The sequence below is a fragment of the Microcaecilia unicolor genome, chromosome 2 (genome assembly GCF_901765095.1).
Source record: "Microcaecilia unicolor chromosome 2, aMicUni1.1, whole genome shotgun sequence".
Classification (NCBI taxonomy): domain Eukaryota; kingdom Metazoa; phylum Chordata; class Amphibia; order Gymnophiona; family Siphonopidae; genus Microcaecilia; species Microcaecilia unicolor.
Genome location: NC_044032.1, coordinates 325202491 through 325215598, shown reverse-complemented (window position 1 = coordinate 325215598; position 13108 = coordinate 325202491). Strand labels below are relative to the sequence as shown.

At 45.2% G+C, this 13108-nt stretch overlaps 1 protein-coding gene across 1 annotated transcript in view; it reads left to right on the top strand.

Annotated features, from left to right (window-relative positions):
* DNAH6 (dynein axonemal heavy chain 6) overlaps positions 1-13108 on the top strand; it is a 2906060-nt gene that overhangs the window by 2817572 nt on the left and 75380 nt on the right. Inside the window, exon 78 of the mRNA XM_030192089.1 lies at positions 8499-8721. Coding sequence (XP_030047949.1) covers positions 8499-8721 — 223 coding nt within the window. The remainder of the gene's footprint in view (positions 1-8498; positions 8722-13108) is intronic.

The following is a 13108-nucleotide window of genomic DNA, read 5'->3' as shown; positions in this document are numbered from 1 at the left end:
GACCTCCCCTTACTCCCCCAGTGGTCACTAACCCCCTCCCACCCTCAAAAAAATCTTTAAAAATATTTTTTACCAGCCTCAAATGTCATACTCAGGTCCATCACAGCAGTATGCAGGTCCCTGGAGCAGTTTTAATGGGTGCAGTGCACTTCAGGCAGGTGGACCCAGGCCCATTCCCCCCCCACACCTGTTACACTTGTGGTGGTAAATGTGAGCCCTCCAAAACCCACCAGAAACCCACTGTACCCACATCTAGGTGCCCCCCTTCACCCGTAAGGGCTATAGTAGTGGTGTACAGTTGTGGGTAGTGGGTTTTGGGGGGCTCAGCACACAAGGTAAGGGAGCTATGTACCTGGGAGCAATTTCTGAAGTTCACTGTAGTGCCCCTAGGGTGCCCGGTTGGTGTCCTGGCATGTGAGGGGGACCAGTGCACTATGAATACTGGCTCCTCCCATGACCAAAGGGCTTGCATTTGGTTGTTTCTGAGATGGGCGTCCTTGGTTTCCATTATTGCTGAAAATCAGAAACGACCAAGTCTAGGGATGTCCATCTCTAAGGATGACCTAAATTTCAGGATTTGGGCGTCCCCGACTGTATTATCGAAACGAAAGATGGACGTTCATCTTGTTTTGATAATATGGGTTTCCCCGCCCTTCCATCGGGACGTTTTGCGAGGACGTCCTCAGCAAAACTTAGGCGTCCCTTTCGATTATGCCCCTCCACGTAGTTCACTATTTTTCGGTCTCTTTTCAAGGGTTGGGTTTTTGCACCTTATTTATTTAGTTTTTGCTCACAGCTTTTTGAGTTACATTCAGGTACACTGTAAATGAGTAATATACAAATCTCTTTACGACACAAGATTCTCCTACCTCGCAACCCAGGCCTGGAACACCTTACTGTCAAACATTAGGAGGATAACTGATTACCATACATTTTGCAAAATGTTAAAATCATACCTCCTCACAAAATCTTTCACTGACACAAGATAAGCCTCTGAAGACTGAACATACAACCTGACCATGGTTCCTAGTCACTCTTCAACTGACTCAACAATGACATGTTCATGTCTGCGAGATCCTGAATCTTGCTCTCCATAATAACACACAGCTACACTATTATTCGGTATGATCTCTACTACACCATGGACTCTTGATTACTATCCAGCTCATTTTTGAAAGTGATCGCTGACCATCTTCCGACACAAATCGGGAGATGGCCAGCGATCTCCTGAAACCGGCCAAATTGGTATAATCAAAAGCCGATTTTGGCCGGCGCCAACTGCTTTCCGTCGCGGAGCTGGCGAAACATCAAGGGGGCGTGTCAGTAGGGTAGTGAAGGCAGGATGGGGGCGGGACAGGGGCGTGCTCATGAGATGGCCAGCTTCGCCCGATAATGGAAAAAAAAAGCCAGGCTTGACGAGCTTTTTGACGGCTTTACTTGGTCCCTTTTTTTTCACAACCAAGCTTCAAAAAGGAGCCCCAAATGACCACCGGAGGGAATCGGGGATGACCTCCCCGAGTGGTCACCAACCCCCTCCCACCCAAAAAAATAACTTTTTTGCCAGTCTCTATGCTAGCCTCAAATGTCATACCCAGCTCCCTGATAGCAGTATGCAAGTCCCTGGAGCAGTTTTTAGTGGGTGCAGTGCACTTCAGACAGGTGGACCCAGGCCCATCCCCCCCTACCTGTTACACTTGTGGTGATAAATGGGAGGCCTCCAAAATCCACCCAAAACCCATTGTACCCACATGTAGGTGCCCCCCTTCACCCCTTAGGGCTATGGTAATGATGTAATGGGGAGTGGGTTTGGGGGGGTATTTGGGGGGCTAAACAACCACAGGAAGGGAGCTATGCACCTGGGAGCTCTTTTTTTTAATTTTTAGAAGTGCCCCCTAGGGTGCCCGGTTGGTGTCCTGGCATGTGAGGGGGCCAGTGCACTATAAATGCTGGCTCCTCCCATGACCAAATGCCTTGGATTTGGCCGTGTTTGAGATAGCCAGCATTATTTTCCATTATGGCCGAAAACCGATGCCGGCCATCTCAAACCCGGCGAGCTCTGACATTTGGCTGTGCCCAACCGTATTAGCGAAGAAAAAGATGGCCGGCCATTTTTTTGAAAATATGGTTGGCTCTGCCCACTTACGGCACCGGCCCCGGAGATGGCCGGCGCCGTTCAATTATGCCCTTCCACATCTCCTAATTTCGCTGCTACCCTGTTGATTTTAGCCTTTCTGTTACAATGCAATTGTAACACAATAGATCCTTTGTCATAGTAGATCCCCTGTTACTCTGTAACCCTGATAATTACATTTCTCTATTTGATTTGCAATCTTAGTAAGTCCTTGTTTCGCTGTAAACCTGTAGATTGCTATTCCTTATTATGTAAACCACGTTAACTGATTCTGTTACACTGTAAGTCACATAAAACCAAACTTGATTCAGATCATTTATTTATTTATTTCTGCATTTGTACCGCACATTTTCAAATCTAGTTGTCTGTTCAATGTGGCTTACATTTACATTTGGTTAGATATGTTACATAACCATTTAGAATTTAGTGTTTGCATTATTCAGTTTTTATTGGTGGTCTGTTTGACTATCCTGCTTATTTTCGAAGGAGAAGGGTGGCCATCTTCCGACACAAATCAGGAGATGGCCTCCCTTCTCCTAAGGCCGGCCAAATCGGTATAATCGAAAGCTGATTTTGGCCAGCTTCAACTGCTTTCCGTCACAGGGCTGGCCAAAGTTCAAGGGGGCGTGTTGGCAGTGTACCGAAGGCGGGACGGGGGCGTGGTTAAGAGATGGCTGGCCTCGGCCGATAATGGAAAAAAGAAAGCCGGCCCTGACGAGCATTTGGCCGACTTTACTTGGTCCCTTTTTTGTTCACGACCAAGCCTTGAAAAGGTGCCCAAACTGACCAGATGTCCACTGGAGGGAATTGGGGATCACCTCCCCTTACTCCCCCAGTGGTCACCAACCCTCTTCCACCCCAAAAAAAAAATTAAAACGTTTTTTTTCCAGCCTCAAATGTCATACCCAGCTCCATCACAACACTATGCAGGTCCCTGGAGCAGTTTTTAGTGGGTACTGCAGTGCACTTCAGGCAGGCGGACCCAGGCCCATCCCCCCCTACCTGTTACACTTGTGGTGGTAAATGTGAGCCCTCCAAAACCCACCCGAAACCCACTGTATCCACATCTAGGTGCCCCCCTTCATCCCTAAGGGCTACGGTAGTGTTGTACAGTTGTGGGTAGTGGGTTTTGGGGGGGGTTGGGTGGGCTCAGCACCCAAGGTAAGGGAGCTATGCACCTGGGAACAATTTGTGAAGTCCACTGCAGTGCCCCCTAGGGTGCCCGGTTGGTGTCCTGGCCAGGGGCGTAGCTACAGGTGGGCCTGGGCCCACCCAATCTTGGCTCAGGCCCGCCCGCCCGCCAAGTCTCCCACATTCAGCGGGAGACTCCCGCTTTAGCAGGTCATCTTCCGCAGTCCTGCCGCCGCTGCGATGATCCTCTGCCGCCGCTGCTTCTCTGTGAGCAGCCTCAGCAAAAGAAGAAAATGAAGCGCGGGACCGCAGCAGCCTTCAGGCATGCGCTGTCGGCTCTGCCGTCCTCTGTCCCCGCTAACGTCAATTTCCTGTTCAGACGAGGGCTGAGGACCGGCAGACCGACAGCGCATGCCTGAAGGCTGCTGCGGCCCCGCACTTCATTTTCTTCTTTTGTTGAGGCTGCTCACAGTGGCAGCGTGTAGAAGGGATGCAGTTGAGCTGATCTCAGCAGCCGTTTGGGTGCCTGGGGAACTAAGGTACGTGGATGCTGGGGTGGAGGAAAAATATTTTGTTTGGAAGGGGAGGAGGAAGATAGTGTGTCAGGGTGTATGTTGCATGGGGGGGGGGGGAGAGAGAGAGATCAAAGATGTTGGATGGGGACAGAAAAAGGGGAGACACTGGATGAAAGGAGGAAGAGAGAGGAGATGGATGAAAGGAGGGAGACACTGGACAGAAGGTGGAGAGTGAGAGAAGATGTTGATGGAAGGAAGAGAGAGAAAGGGGACATGCTGGATGGAAAGAAAGAGTTGGGATGCTGGATAGAAGAAGGGTACAGAGAGAAAGATGAATGGAAAGAGGGGACATGGAAAAGGGCAGGGGAGAGACAAGCTGTTGGGGAGAAGGAAGGGGAGCAAAGAGGAGACCTTGGTTGGTCAGATGGAGAGAGAAACAGGAGAATTGCTGGATGAAAGGAGGGAGAGAGAGGAGAAATGCTAGAAGTAGGGCGCACTACTCATGCATATGCATATGCATATATATATATATATATATATATATATATATATACACTAGTAAAAGAGGCCCGTTTCAGAGCAAATGAAACGGGCGCTAGCAAGGTTTTTCGTCGCAAACACCCCCCCCTCCTTGGCCAACCCCTTTGTTGTTCTGCCATAGCTCCACCCCCAAACATCATGACGTTTGACGTGAGGGCGTGGCCCGGAGCAATTTCCCACCAACCCCCGCCTCCCTGCCAACCCCTTCGTTGTTCTGCCATTGCTCCGCCCTTGAGGGCGGGGCCCGGAGCGATTTTGGTGGCTTCACCACCACGAACCTTCGAACCTTTTTGAAGGAAGTCAGGGCTCACTGAATAGTAACATTCACCTTTTTTTTTTTTTCCTCTCGAGCAGTGGCTTACTGAAAATCTCTGAATCGGCAGCACAGCACCTCAAGCCTGCAAAACAAGCAGATCCCCTTGGGCCTTCCCTCACTGTGTCCCGCACTCCTCTGATGTAACTTCCTATTTCCATGAGGGTGGGACACAGTGAGGGAAGGCCCGAGGCGATCTGCTTGTTTTGAAGATGCGAGGCGCTGCGCTGCTGATTCAGAGATTTTAAAAATGCAGGGGCTGGGTGGCAGAGAGAAGGGGGCTGTCCATTGAGCTGAGGGAAAGCAGATGAGGACTGGGTTGGGGGGGGACTGAAAAGGGGGGATCTCAGATGGGGGAAGGGGGCTGGCAGGCAGCAGAAGGAGGATGGTTCGGGAGAGAGGGAGAATCATTGGACATGGATAGCAGGAGAGTAGGGGTAGAGGAGAATTTCTGGACATGAATGGCAGGGGAGGACTGGGGAAGGAGAATCGTTGGAAATGGATGAGAGGGGAGGATGGGACAGAGAAGAATCGCTGGACATGGATGGCAAGGGAAGGCAGGGGAGAGAGAAGACATGCTGGACATGGAGGGGGAAGGGAGGGAAGAGAGAATCACTGGACATGGAGGGGAGGGCAGGGGAGAGAGGAGAAATGCTGGACATGGATGGAGGGGAGGAAAGAGAAAAGAAGATGCACATGGATGGAGATGAGTGAAAGGGAAGAGGAGAAAAACTTCATATGGATGGAGAAAATAGGCAAAAGCTGGAACCATGTTATACCTCCTCCAGTCAATTCCATGGAGGACCCAGCTTTTACTTATGGATGTACGGCAAGAAATGAAGAAGAAAGGAGGAAAGTAAAGAAATAAATGGGAAGGAAGCCCTGGAAACGGAGTTAAGACAACAGATAGAGAGCAGCAGAATTAGAGACTAGTGCCACCATGATCAGAAAAACAAAGTCACCAGACAACAAAGAGAAAAAATCATTTTATTTTCATTTTAGTGTTTGGAATATGTCCAATTTGAGAATTTACATCTGATGTCTTATTTTGCACTGGGTATACTGGAGCTGTAACAGCTTACAGAAATTATTTATAATGAAAAACATCACAAGTTATTTTTTTTCTCCTATATTAGTATAAAATTTCAATGATGCCTATTTATATGCGCCATGGCTGGTATAAGGGGTGTGGCTACTGTGTGTGTGGCTACTATTTAGGGCGGAGCCATAGATGGTGACCCCTGCCTACAATGAGCACCAGTACCTTTTTCCTTTTTAAAAAAAAGGCACCATTGTATTTACTCCTGGAGGAGTTCTGTGCTACTGAGCATTACAGTATTGGGTTGTTCTTGCTAGATTTGAGAACAGTGTAGAATTTCAAGGATCATTTTGATCACTCACTGCACAGTGCAGGAAAGCCATGGCAGGAACTGTGTTTGAACAACTGCAGTGCTAGTGGAAACAGAGTTTGTGGACAGAAGCTGGGAAAGGTACTGCAGAAATTGAGGGCTAAAGGACTAAAGAAAAATGGAAGAGGAAGCACTGGATAACTAGAGCATGTATGGAAGGGGAAATAAGGGGGTAGATGGTATATTTGGGGTAGAGGAAAAGCTGGAGACAACAGAGGGGTAAGGGAATGAGTGGAAGATGAGATGTGGGGGTAGCAGATTAGTGTGCACAGGAGGAAAATTTCTGGAGACAACAGAGGATAAGGGGACATATGGAAGGAGAGATAAGCTAGGGGAGACAAAGGTGTATGATGTGAGGACAACATAGGATAAGGGGATGTTGTGGAAGGGGAGGTGAGATAGAGGAGATGGGATGGAGAAATGTGTACAACAAAAGGGCAGATTAGAAAGGGCAGATTAGAGGTGATGACCTGGGGCAGATTGGGTAAGAAGGCATTTGGTGTGGGGTGGGTTGAAGAATGAGGTAACACAATGTAAATGTGGGAGAGGGGAGATGAGCTGAGAGAGTGAATGTTGAAGAGGGATGAGTTGGTGTAGGAGAGAGTGTTGAAGGAGTAGGGTGGTCTGAAGGGCAACGGACGATGTTGGAAGGGGATAGTGTGTGTGTATGTAGGGGTGAAGCAATCTACATTCTTATGGTTAGGGTTTCTGGATGTCATGGATTCATGCACCAGTTGTTTCAATTGCTGACATTTGTAGCAACAACAATGAACATGACTGCATGCAGCTCGGATCTCCCCTTGGATTCAGTGGATTGCTGAAATAAAAATCGCTGAAAGCCAGAAGCCCCAACTATGGTGCACTATTCTCTTGGAGTAAACCTACACCAAAAACCAAATAAGGGAGTAGCAAAATGGCATGCTAGGCACACCCCCAATAGCTGCTGTGTTACATTTCCCTACCAAACGGTCTTTGCATTAAGGCATGGTAGCTGCAAAATCTAACATGTTTTAGTGAAAAGGCCCTATCTAGTTATTATTTTCCTTATATATACAGCTTTTGTTATCTTCTCAGCATGCCACCTTCTTTTATTTAGCCCATTTCTTGTGGAATTCTATTCTAGCCTATCTTTTTGGAGGCTCCTCATACATAAAGTTTAAAGCTGGGTTAAAGATGCTTTTCTTTGCATAGGGTATGACAGGTTTCTAGCAGAGACTTCTTTCCTTATGCTTCCTTTATTTTATTGTCTGTATTTTATTTTTCTAAACTGCTTTGGTGATAGTGGTTAAGAAAATGCTTGAATAAACAAAAATAATATACTGCAACTCCACAGACTAATTGGGGTAAGTGGTCAGTTAGAGACATATGGAAAGGCTGTTCATTTTTTTATATTTGGAGGGGAGAAGTTTGTTCTCAAAAAGTTATCAATAGAAATCAAACAAAATAAAACATGGAAAAGAAAATAAGATGATACCTTTTTTATTGGACATAACTTAATACATTTCTTGATTAGCTTTCGAAGGTTGCCCTTCTTCGTCAGATTGGAAATAAGCAAATGTGCTAGCTGACAGTGTATATAAGTGAAAACATTCAAGCATTACTATGACAGTCTGACAGGGTGGGAGGATGGGGGTGGGTAGGAGGTATGCATGGGGACATCAAAGCATATCATTGATATTCTAACAGGATGGGTGTGGATAGGTGAGGGGTGGAGAGAAATACAGCTTTATGGTTTATAATGGGCTAGGAACCCCAGATCCTTGTTAAGTCCTTTCTGTTGGGTGTTAAAATATTCAATCATTGGTCAGCATTTTACAGGACCAGGACACTGTACCAGTGACTTCACAGTGAGAATCCTGAAAGGTAACTTTAAAGCCATACAAGAACGTAAGTCCTTTGAAGTCAGAATGATTGAATATTTTAACACCCAACAGAAAGGACTTAACAAGGATCTGGGGTTCCTAGCCCATTATAAACCATAAAGCTGTATTTCTCTCCACCCCTCACCTACCCACACCCATCCTGTTAGAATATCAATGATATGCTTTGATGTCCCCATGCATACCTCCTACCCACCCCCATCCTCCCACCCTGTCAGACTGTCATAGTAATGCTTGAATGTTTTCACTTATATACACTGTCAGCTAGCACATTTGCTTATTTCCGATCTGACGAAGAAGGGCAACCTTCGAAAGCTAATCAAGAAATGTATTAAGTTATGTCCAATAAAAAGGTATCATCTTATTTTCTTTTCCATGTTTTATTTTGTTTGATTTCTATTGATAACCTTAAGAGTGGACTAACACGGCTACCACACTCTTCTTCTCAAAAAAGGAAATTAAAAAAAAAATTTCATGGGCTTCTTTTCATTGTATTTTCTAGCAACAGGACAAGAGGTTTTTCATTGCATTTTTAACCTATAGAAAACAAATATGTATCCATGTTGTTGATTTCTATAGCTGCCTTTCCCGGAAGATGGTGTACTAGTACATGGAATGTACATGGATGGTTATCGTTGGGATGATGAACTCATGGTTATAGAAGATGCCTTGCCTGGTCAAATGAATCCAATGCTACCAGTTGTACATTTTGAGCCCCGCCAGAACTATCAAGCAAGTCTATCACTATATCAGTCACCGCTTTATAAAACTGGTGCTAGAGCAGGAACACTTTCTACCACAGGTATGCTGATTTTGCATATAGGTAGGAGTTGGGACATTCTAATAATTCCTGAGTATTTTACAAAAAGCTCTTTTGAACATGAAGCTCATACATAAGGATTCTGGGAAATACACATCTATTTTGCCAACATATTCAGCAGCAACTGCCATTTTAGAAAGAAGACGAAAAAAGAGCAACATCTTGTGGGGCTTTGTAAGTTTTAGTCATGCAACATATACAGTGGTGGAAATAAGTATTTGATCCCTTGCTGATTTTGTAAGTTTGCCCACTGACAAAGACATGAGCAGCCCATAATTGAAGGGTAGGTTATTGGTAACAGTGAGAGATAGCACATCACAAATTAAATCCGGAAAATCACATTGTGGAAAGTATATGAATTTATTTGCATTCTGCAGAGGGAAATAAGTATTTAATCCCTCTGGCAAACAAGACCTAATACTTGGTGGCAAAACCCTTGTTGGCAAGCACAGCGGTCAGACGTTTTCTGTAGTTGATGATGAGGTTTGCACACATGTCAGGAGGAATTTTGGTCCACTCCTCTTTGCAGATCATCTCTAAATCATTAAGAGTTCTGGGCTGTCGCTTGGCAACTCGCAGCTTCAGCTCCCTCCATAAGTTTTCAATGGGATTAAGGTCTGGTGACTGGCTAGGCCACTCCATGACCCTAATGTGCTTCTTCCTGAGCCACTCCTTTGTTGCCTTGGCTGTATGTTTTGGGTCATTGTCGTGCTGGAAGACCCAGCCACGACCCATTTTTAAGGCCCTGGCGGAGGGAAGGAGGTTGTCACTCAGAATTGTACGGTACATGGCCCCATCCATTCTCCCATTGATGCGGTGAAGTAGTCCTGTGCCCTTAGCAGAGAAACACCCCCAAAACATAACATTTCCACCTCCATGCTTGACAGTGGGGACGGTGTTCTTTGGGTCATAGGCAGCATTTCTCTTCCTCCAAACACGGCGAGTTGAGTTCATGCCAAAGAGCTCAATTTTGTCTCATCTGACCACAGCACCTTCTCCCAATCACTCTCGGCATCATCCAGGTGTTCACTGGCAAACTTCAGACGGGCCGTCACATGTGCCTTCCGGAGCAGGGGGACCTTGCGGGCACTGCAGGATTGCAATCCGTTATGTCGTAATGTGTTACCAATGGTTTTCGTGGTGACAGTGGTCCCAGCTGCCTTGAGATCATTGACAAGTTCCCCCCTTGTAGTTGTAGGCTGATTTCTAACCTTCCTCATGATCAAGGATACCCCACGAGGTGAGATTTTGCGTGGAGCCCCAGATCTTTGTCGATTGACAGTCATTTTGTACTTCTTCCATTTTCTTACTATGGCACCAACAGTTGTCTCCTTCTCGCCCAGCGTCTTACTGATGGTTTTGTAGCCCATTCCAGCCTTGTGCAGGTGTATGATCTTGTCCCTGACATCCTTAGACAGCTCCTTGCTCTTGGCCATTTTGTAGAGGTTAGAGTCTGACTGATTCACTGAGTCTGTGGACAGGTGTCTTTCATACAGGTGACCATTGCCGACAGCTGTCTGTCATGCAGGTAACGAGTTGATTTGGAGCATCTACCTGGTCTGTAGGGGCCAGATCTCTTACTGGTTGGTGGGGGATCAAATACTTATTTCCCTCTGCAGAATGCAAATAAATTCATATACTTTCCACAATGTGATTTTCCGGATTTAATTTGTGATGTGCTATCTCTCACTGTTACCAATAACCTACCCTTCAATTATGGGCTGCTCATGTCTTTGTCAGTGGGCAAACTTACAAAATCAGCAAGGGATCAAATACTTATTTCCACCACTGTATGTATGTTTTCAGTACCAAATAACTTCTCAAAGGAAAGTAGAGACCCTATACATATATCAAAAACACTCTTCTCAAGACAGACAATAAATTAACAATCAATTTATTCAGCTATTATACAGCATTGTGATTAGCATACAGAGGAAAAACCCTCAGAACCCAACCTGCACTTTCCTTTTGTGTATATAGTGACAGGAGTTATTTGGTGAATCCAGTCATAGGCATAAAAAAATCCCTTTATTCTTTAAATCACGAATCCTGGGGTTTACTAAGCTGCTAGTGTGGCTGGCTGTGCACTAGTGCTGACACAGCCCATTCACTTTGAATGGGCTGTGTCAGCAATGCTGTGCAGAAGCCGCTAGCGTGGCTTAGTAAACAGACTGCTGTATTGATGTTTGCTGGTTACCCCTACTTCAGGTTACTAAACCTCAGGGCTTTTTTGAGGGGGTAGTTGGGGGTACTGGCACCTTTTCCATTGTCTGCTAAAATTTATTTATTTTTGTTACATTTGTACCCCGCGCTTTTTCCCACTCATGGCAGGCTCAATGCGGCTTACATATTGTATACAGGTACTTATTTGAACTGGGGCAATGGAGGGTTAAGTGACTTGCCCAGAGTCACAAGGAGCTGCCTGTGCCTGAAGTGGGAATCAAACTCAGTTCCTCAGTTCCCCAGGACCAAAGTCCACCACCCTAACCACTAGGCCACTCCTCCCATGGACCCCAAGTTTTAATGAAAGAGCTCAGGCTCTACACACCAATTCTACCTTGGAGTGGAGGAGTAGCCTAATGGTTAGTACAGTGGACTTTGATCCTGGGGAATTGATTTCAATTCCCACTGCAGCTCCTTGTGACTGTGGGCAAGTCACTTAACCCTCCATTGCCTCTGGTACAAAATAAGTACCTGAATATATGTAAACCGCTTTGAATGTAGTTGCAAAAACCTCAGAACGGTGGTATATCAAGTCCCATTTCCCTTTCCCTTGTCATAGATTCTGTGACTGGTTGCAAGGGGCCTGGTTATTATGGGGTGGGTCCTTCAGTGATCACCCCACCCTTGAAGGGTGGCCTGGCATTTGAGTACCGGCACCTTTTTAGCTAGAAAAAATGCACTGCTAAACCCAGTTGAAAAAAGTGCAAAAAAATTAGCTTTTTCAAAAGAAATATGCTTCTTTAAACTTGTGCTGCAAACCACACCAACTATGGCCAGAGTTTCGTTGTAGCTGTATCAATGTGCCTTGATTAAATCACCTTTAATTTGCACTGTCATTTTCAGTGTCACCAGCAGGTATCCCACTTTCCAAGAAGCAAATCACACTATTGCTGTACAACAGCTGAATAAATTGTGGTAATTTATTGTCAGCCTTGAGAAGAGTGTTATAGATATACATATATGTATGTTTGCCACATGTGTGTGTCAGATTTCACAAAATAATGCATACAAGAGGAGACCATAAAAAGGTCCAAGTGAAATAACTACTTGTTTTAGTTTTTATTTTTTTGAGTTGGCTTTTAGACACCCCAGACGTAAGTTAAATTGCCCCTTAATCACTGGTGGAGATCTCAGGTTCAACGAGCAAGTAGCTGACATACCTGTCTTGGAGCAGATGTAAATGCTGATGGGGAGATTTTTGAAAATATATGATATTCACTTTGTAGAAAAGGAAATACATATATATTTTGGATTACCAAACCATGCACAGAAAATATGGTAACTACATATAATCCCCTGCATAGGTGGTCGGTGGCCCAACTGTTTGGGGAGGCTAAAGGGGGCGGGGTTATGGGTGGTGCCGGGGGTGGGGCTTACATCCATAATTGTCTGACAACACACAGGAAAAATAAATAAAAGTAAAATAGTCACAATTAATACCTTTAACAATTCAACATCAGATCCTCCAAAATATTATAAAACCACACAATCTTTCCACTGCAAAAACACTATACACAAACTTGTGCAAAAACCCACTCATAACCTTACCAAACCATAACAGCACTAATTCTAAGGACAGGACGAGCTACAACCTTATGCATGGAAAGGCAGCACTGTAATTACACCGGGCTCTAAAACACCAGTACACTACCTAGTGAAAAAAAAAAAGGGCTGCAAATACTACATGCTAGCAGAATACTGCACCTTGATCACACATGAAAAACACATGACAACTGATATGACAAAAGGAACTAGAAATCAAAAGATATGAAGGCAAAATATTGAACTGTAAAATTACCTCAAGAAGTCAGACTCGGCATGCAGCAATACTAGAGAAATTGAAACTTACATGCAAAATATCACTGATGCACATTTCCAAAAGCTGACATATTCCAATTAATACATTCTGAATAAAATACTCTTTTCTACCTTTGTTGTCTGATCTATTTGCTTTGGTCCCAGTGTCTTCTGTTTTATGCAGTGTCTTCTTTCCATTTGATATTCTTTCACTCACCATGTCCACCATCCTCCTGTGTCCTTATGTGTTCTGTCTAGCATCTGTGGCACCCTGTCCCTATCCTTCCTCCAGTTGCAGCATCTGTCCTCAAAGTGTTCCGATCCAGTCCTTAAATTCAGCATTTCTCCT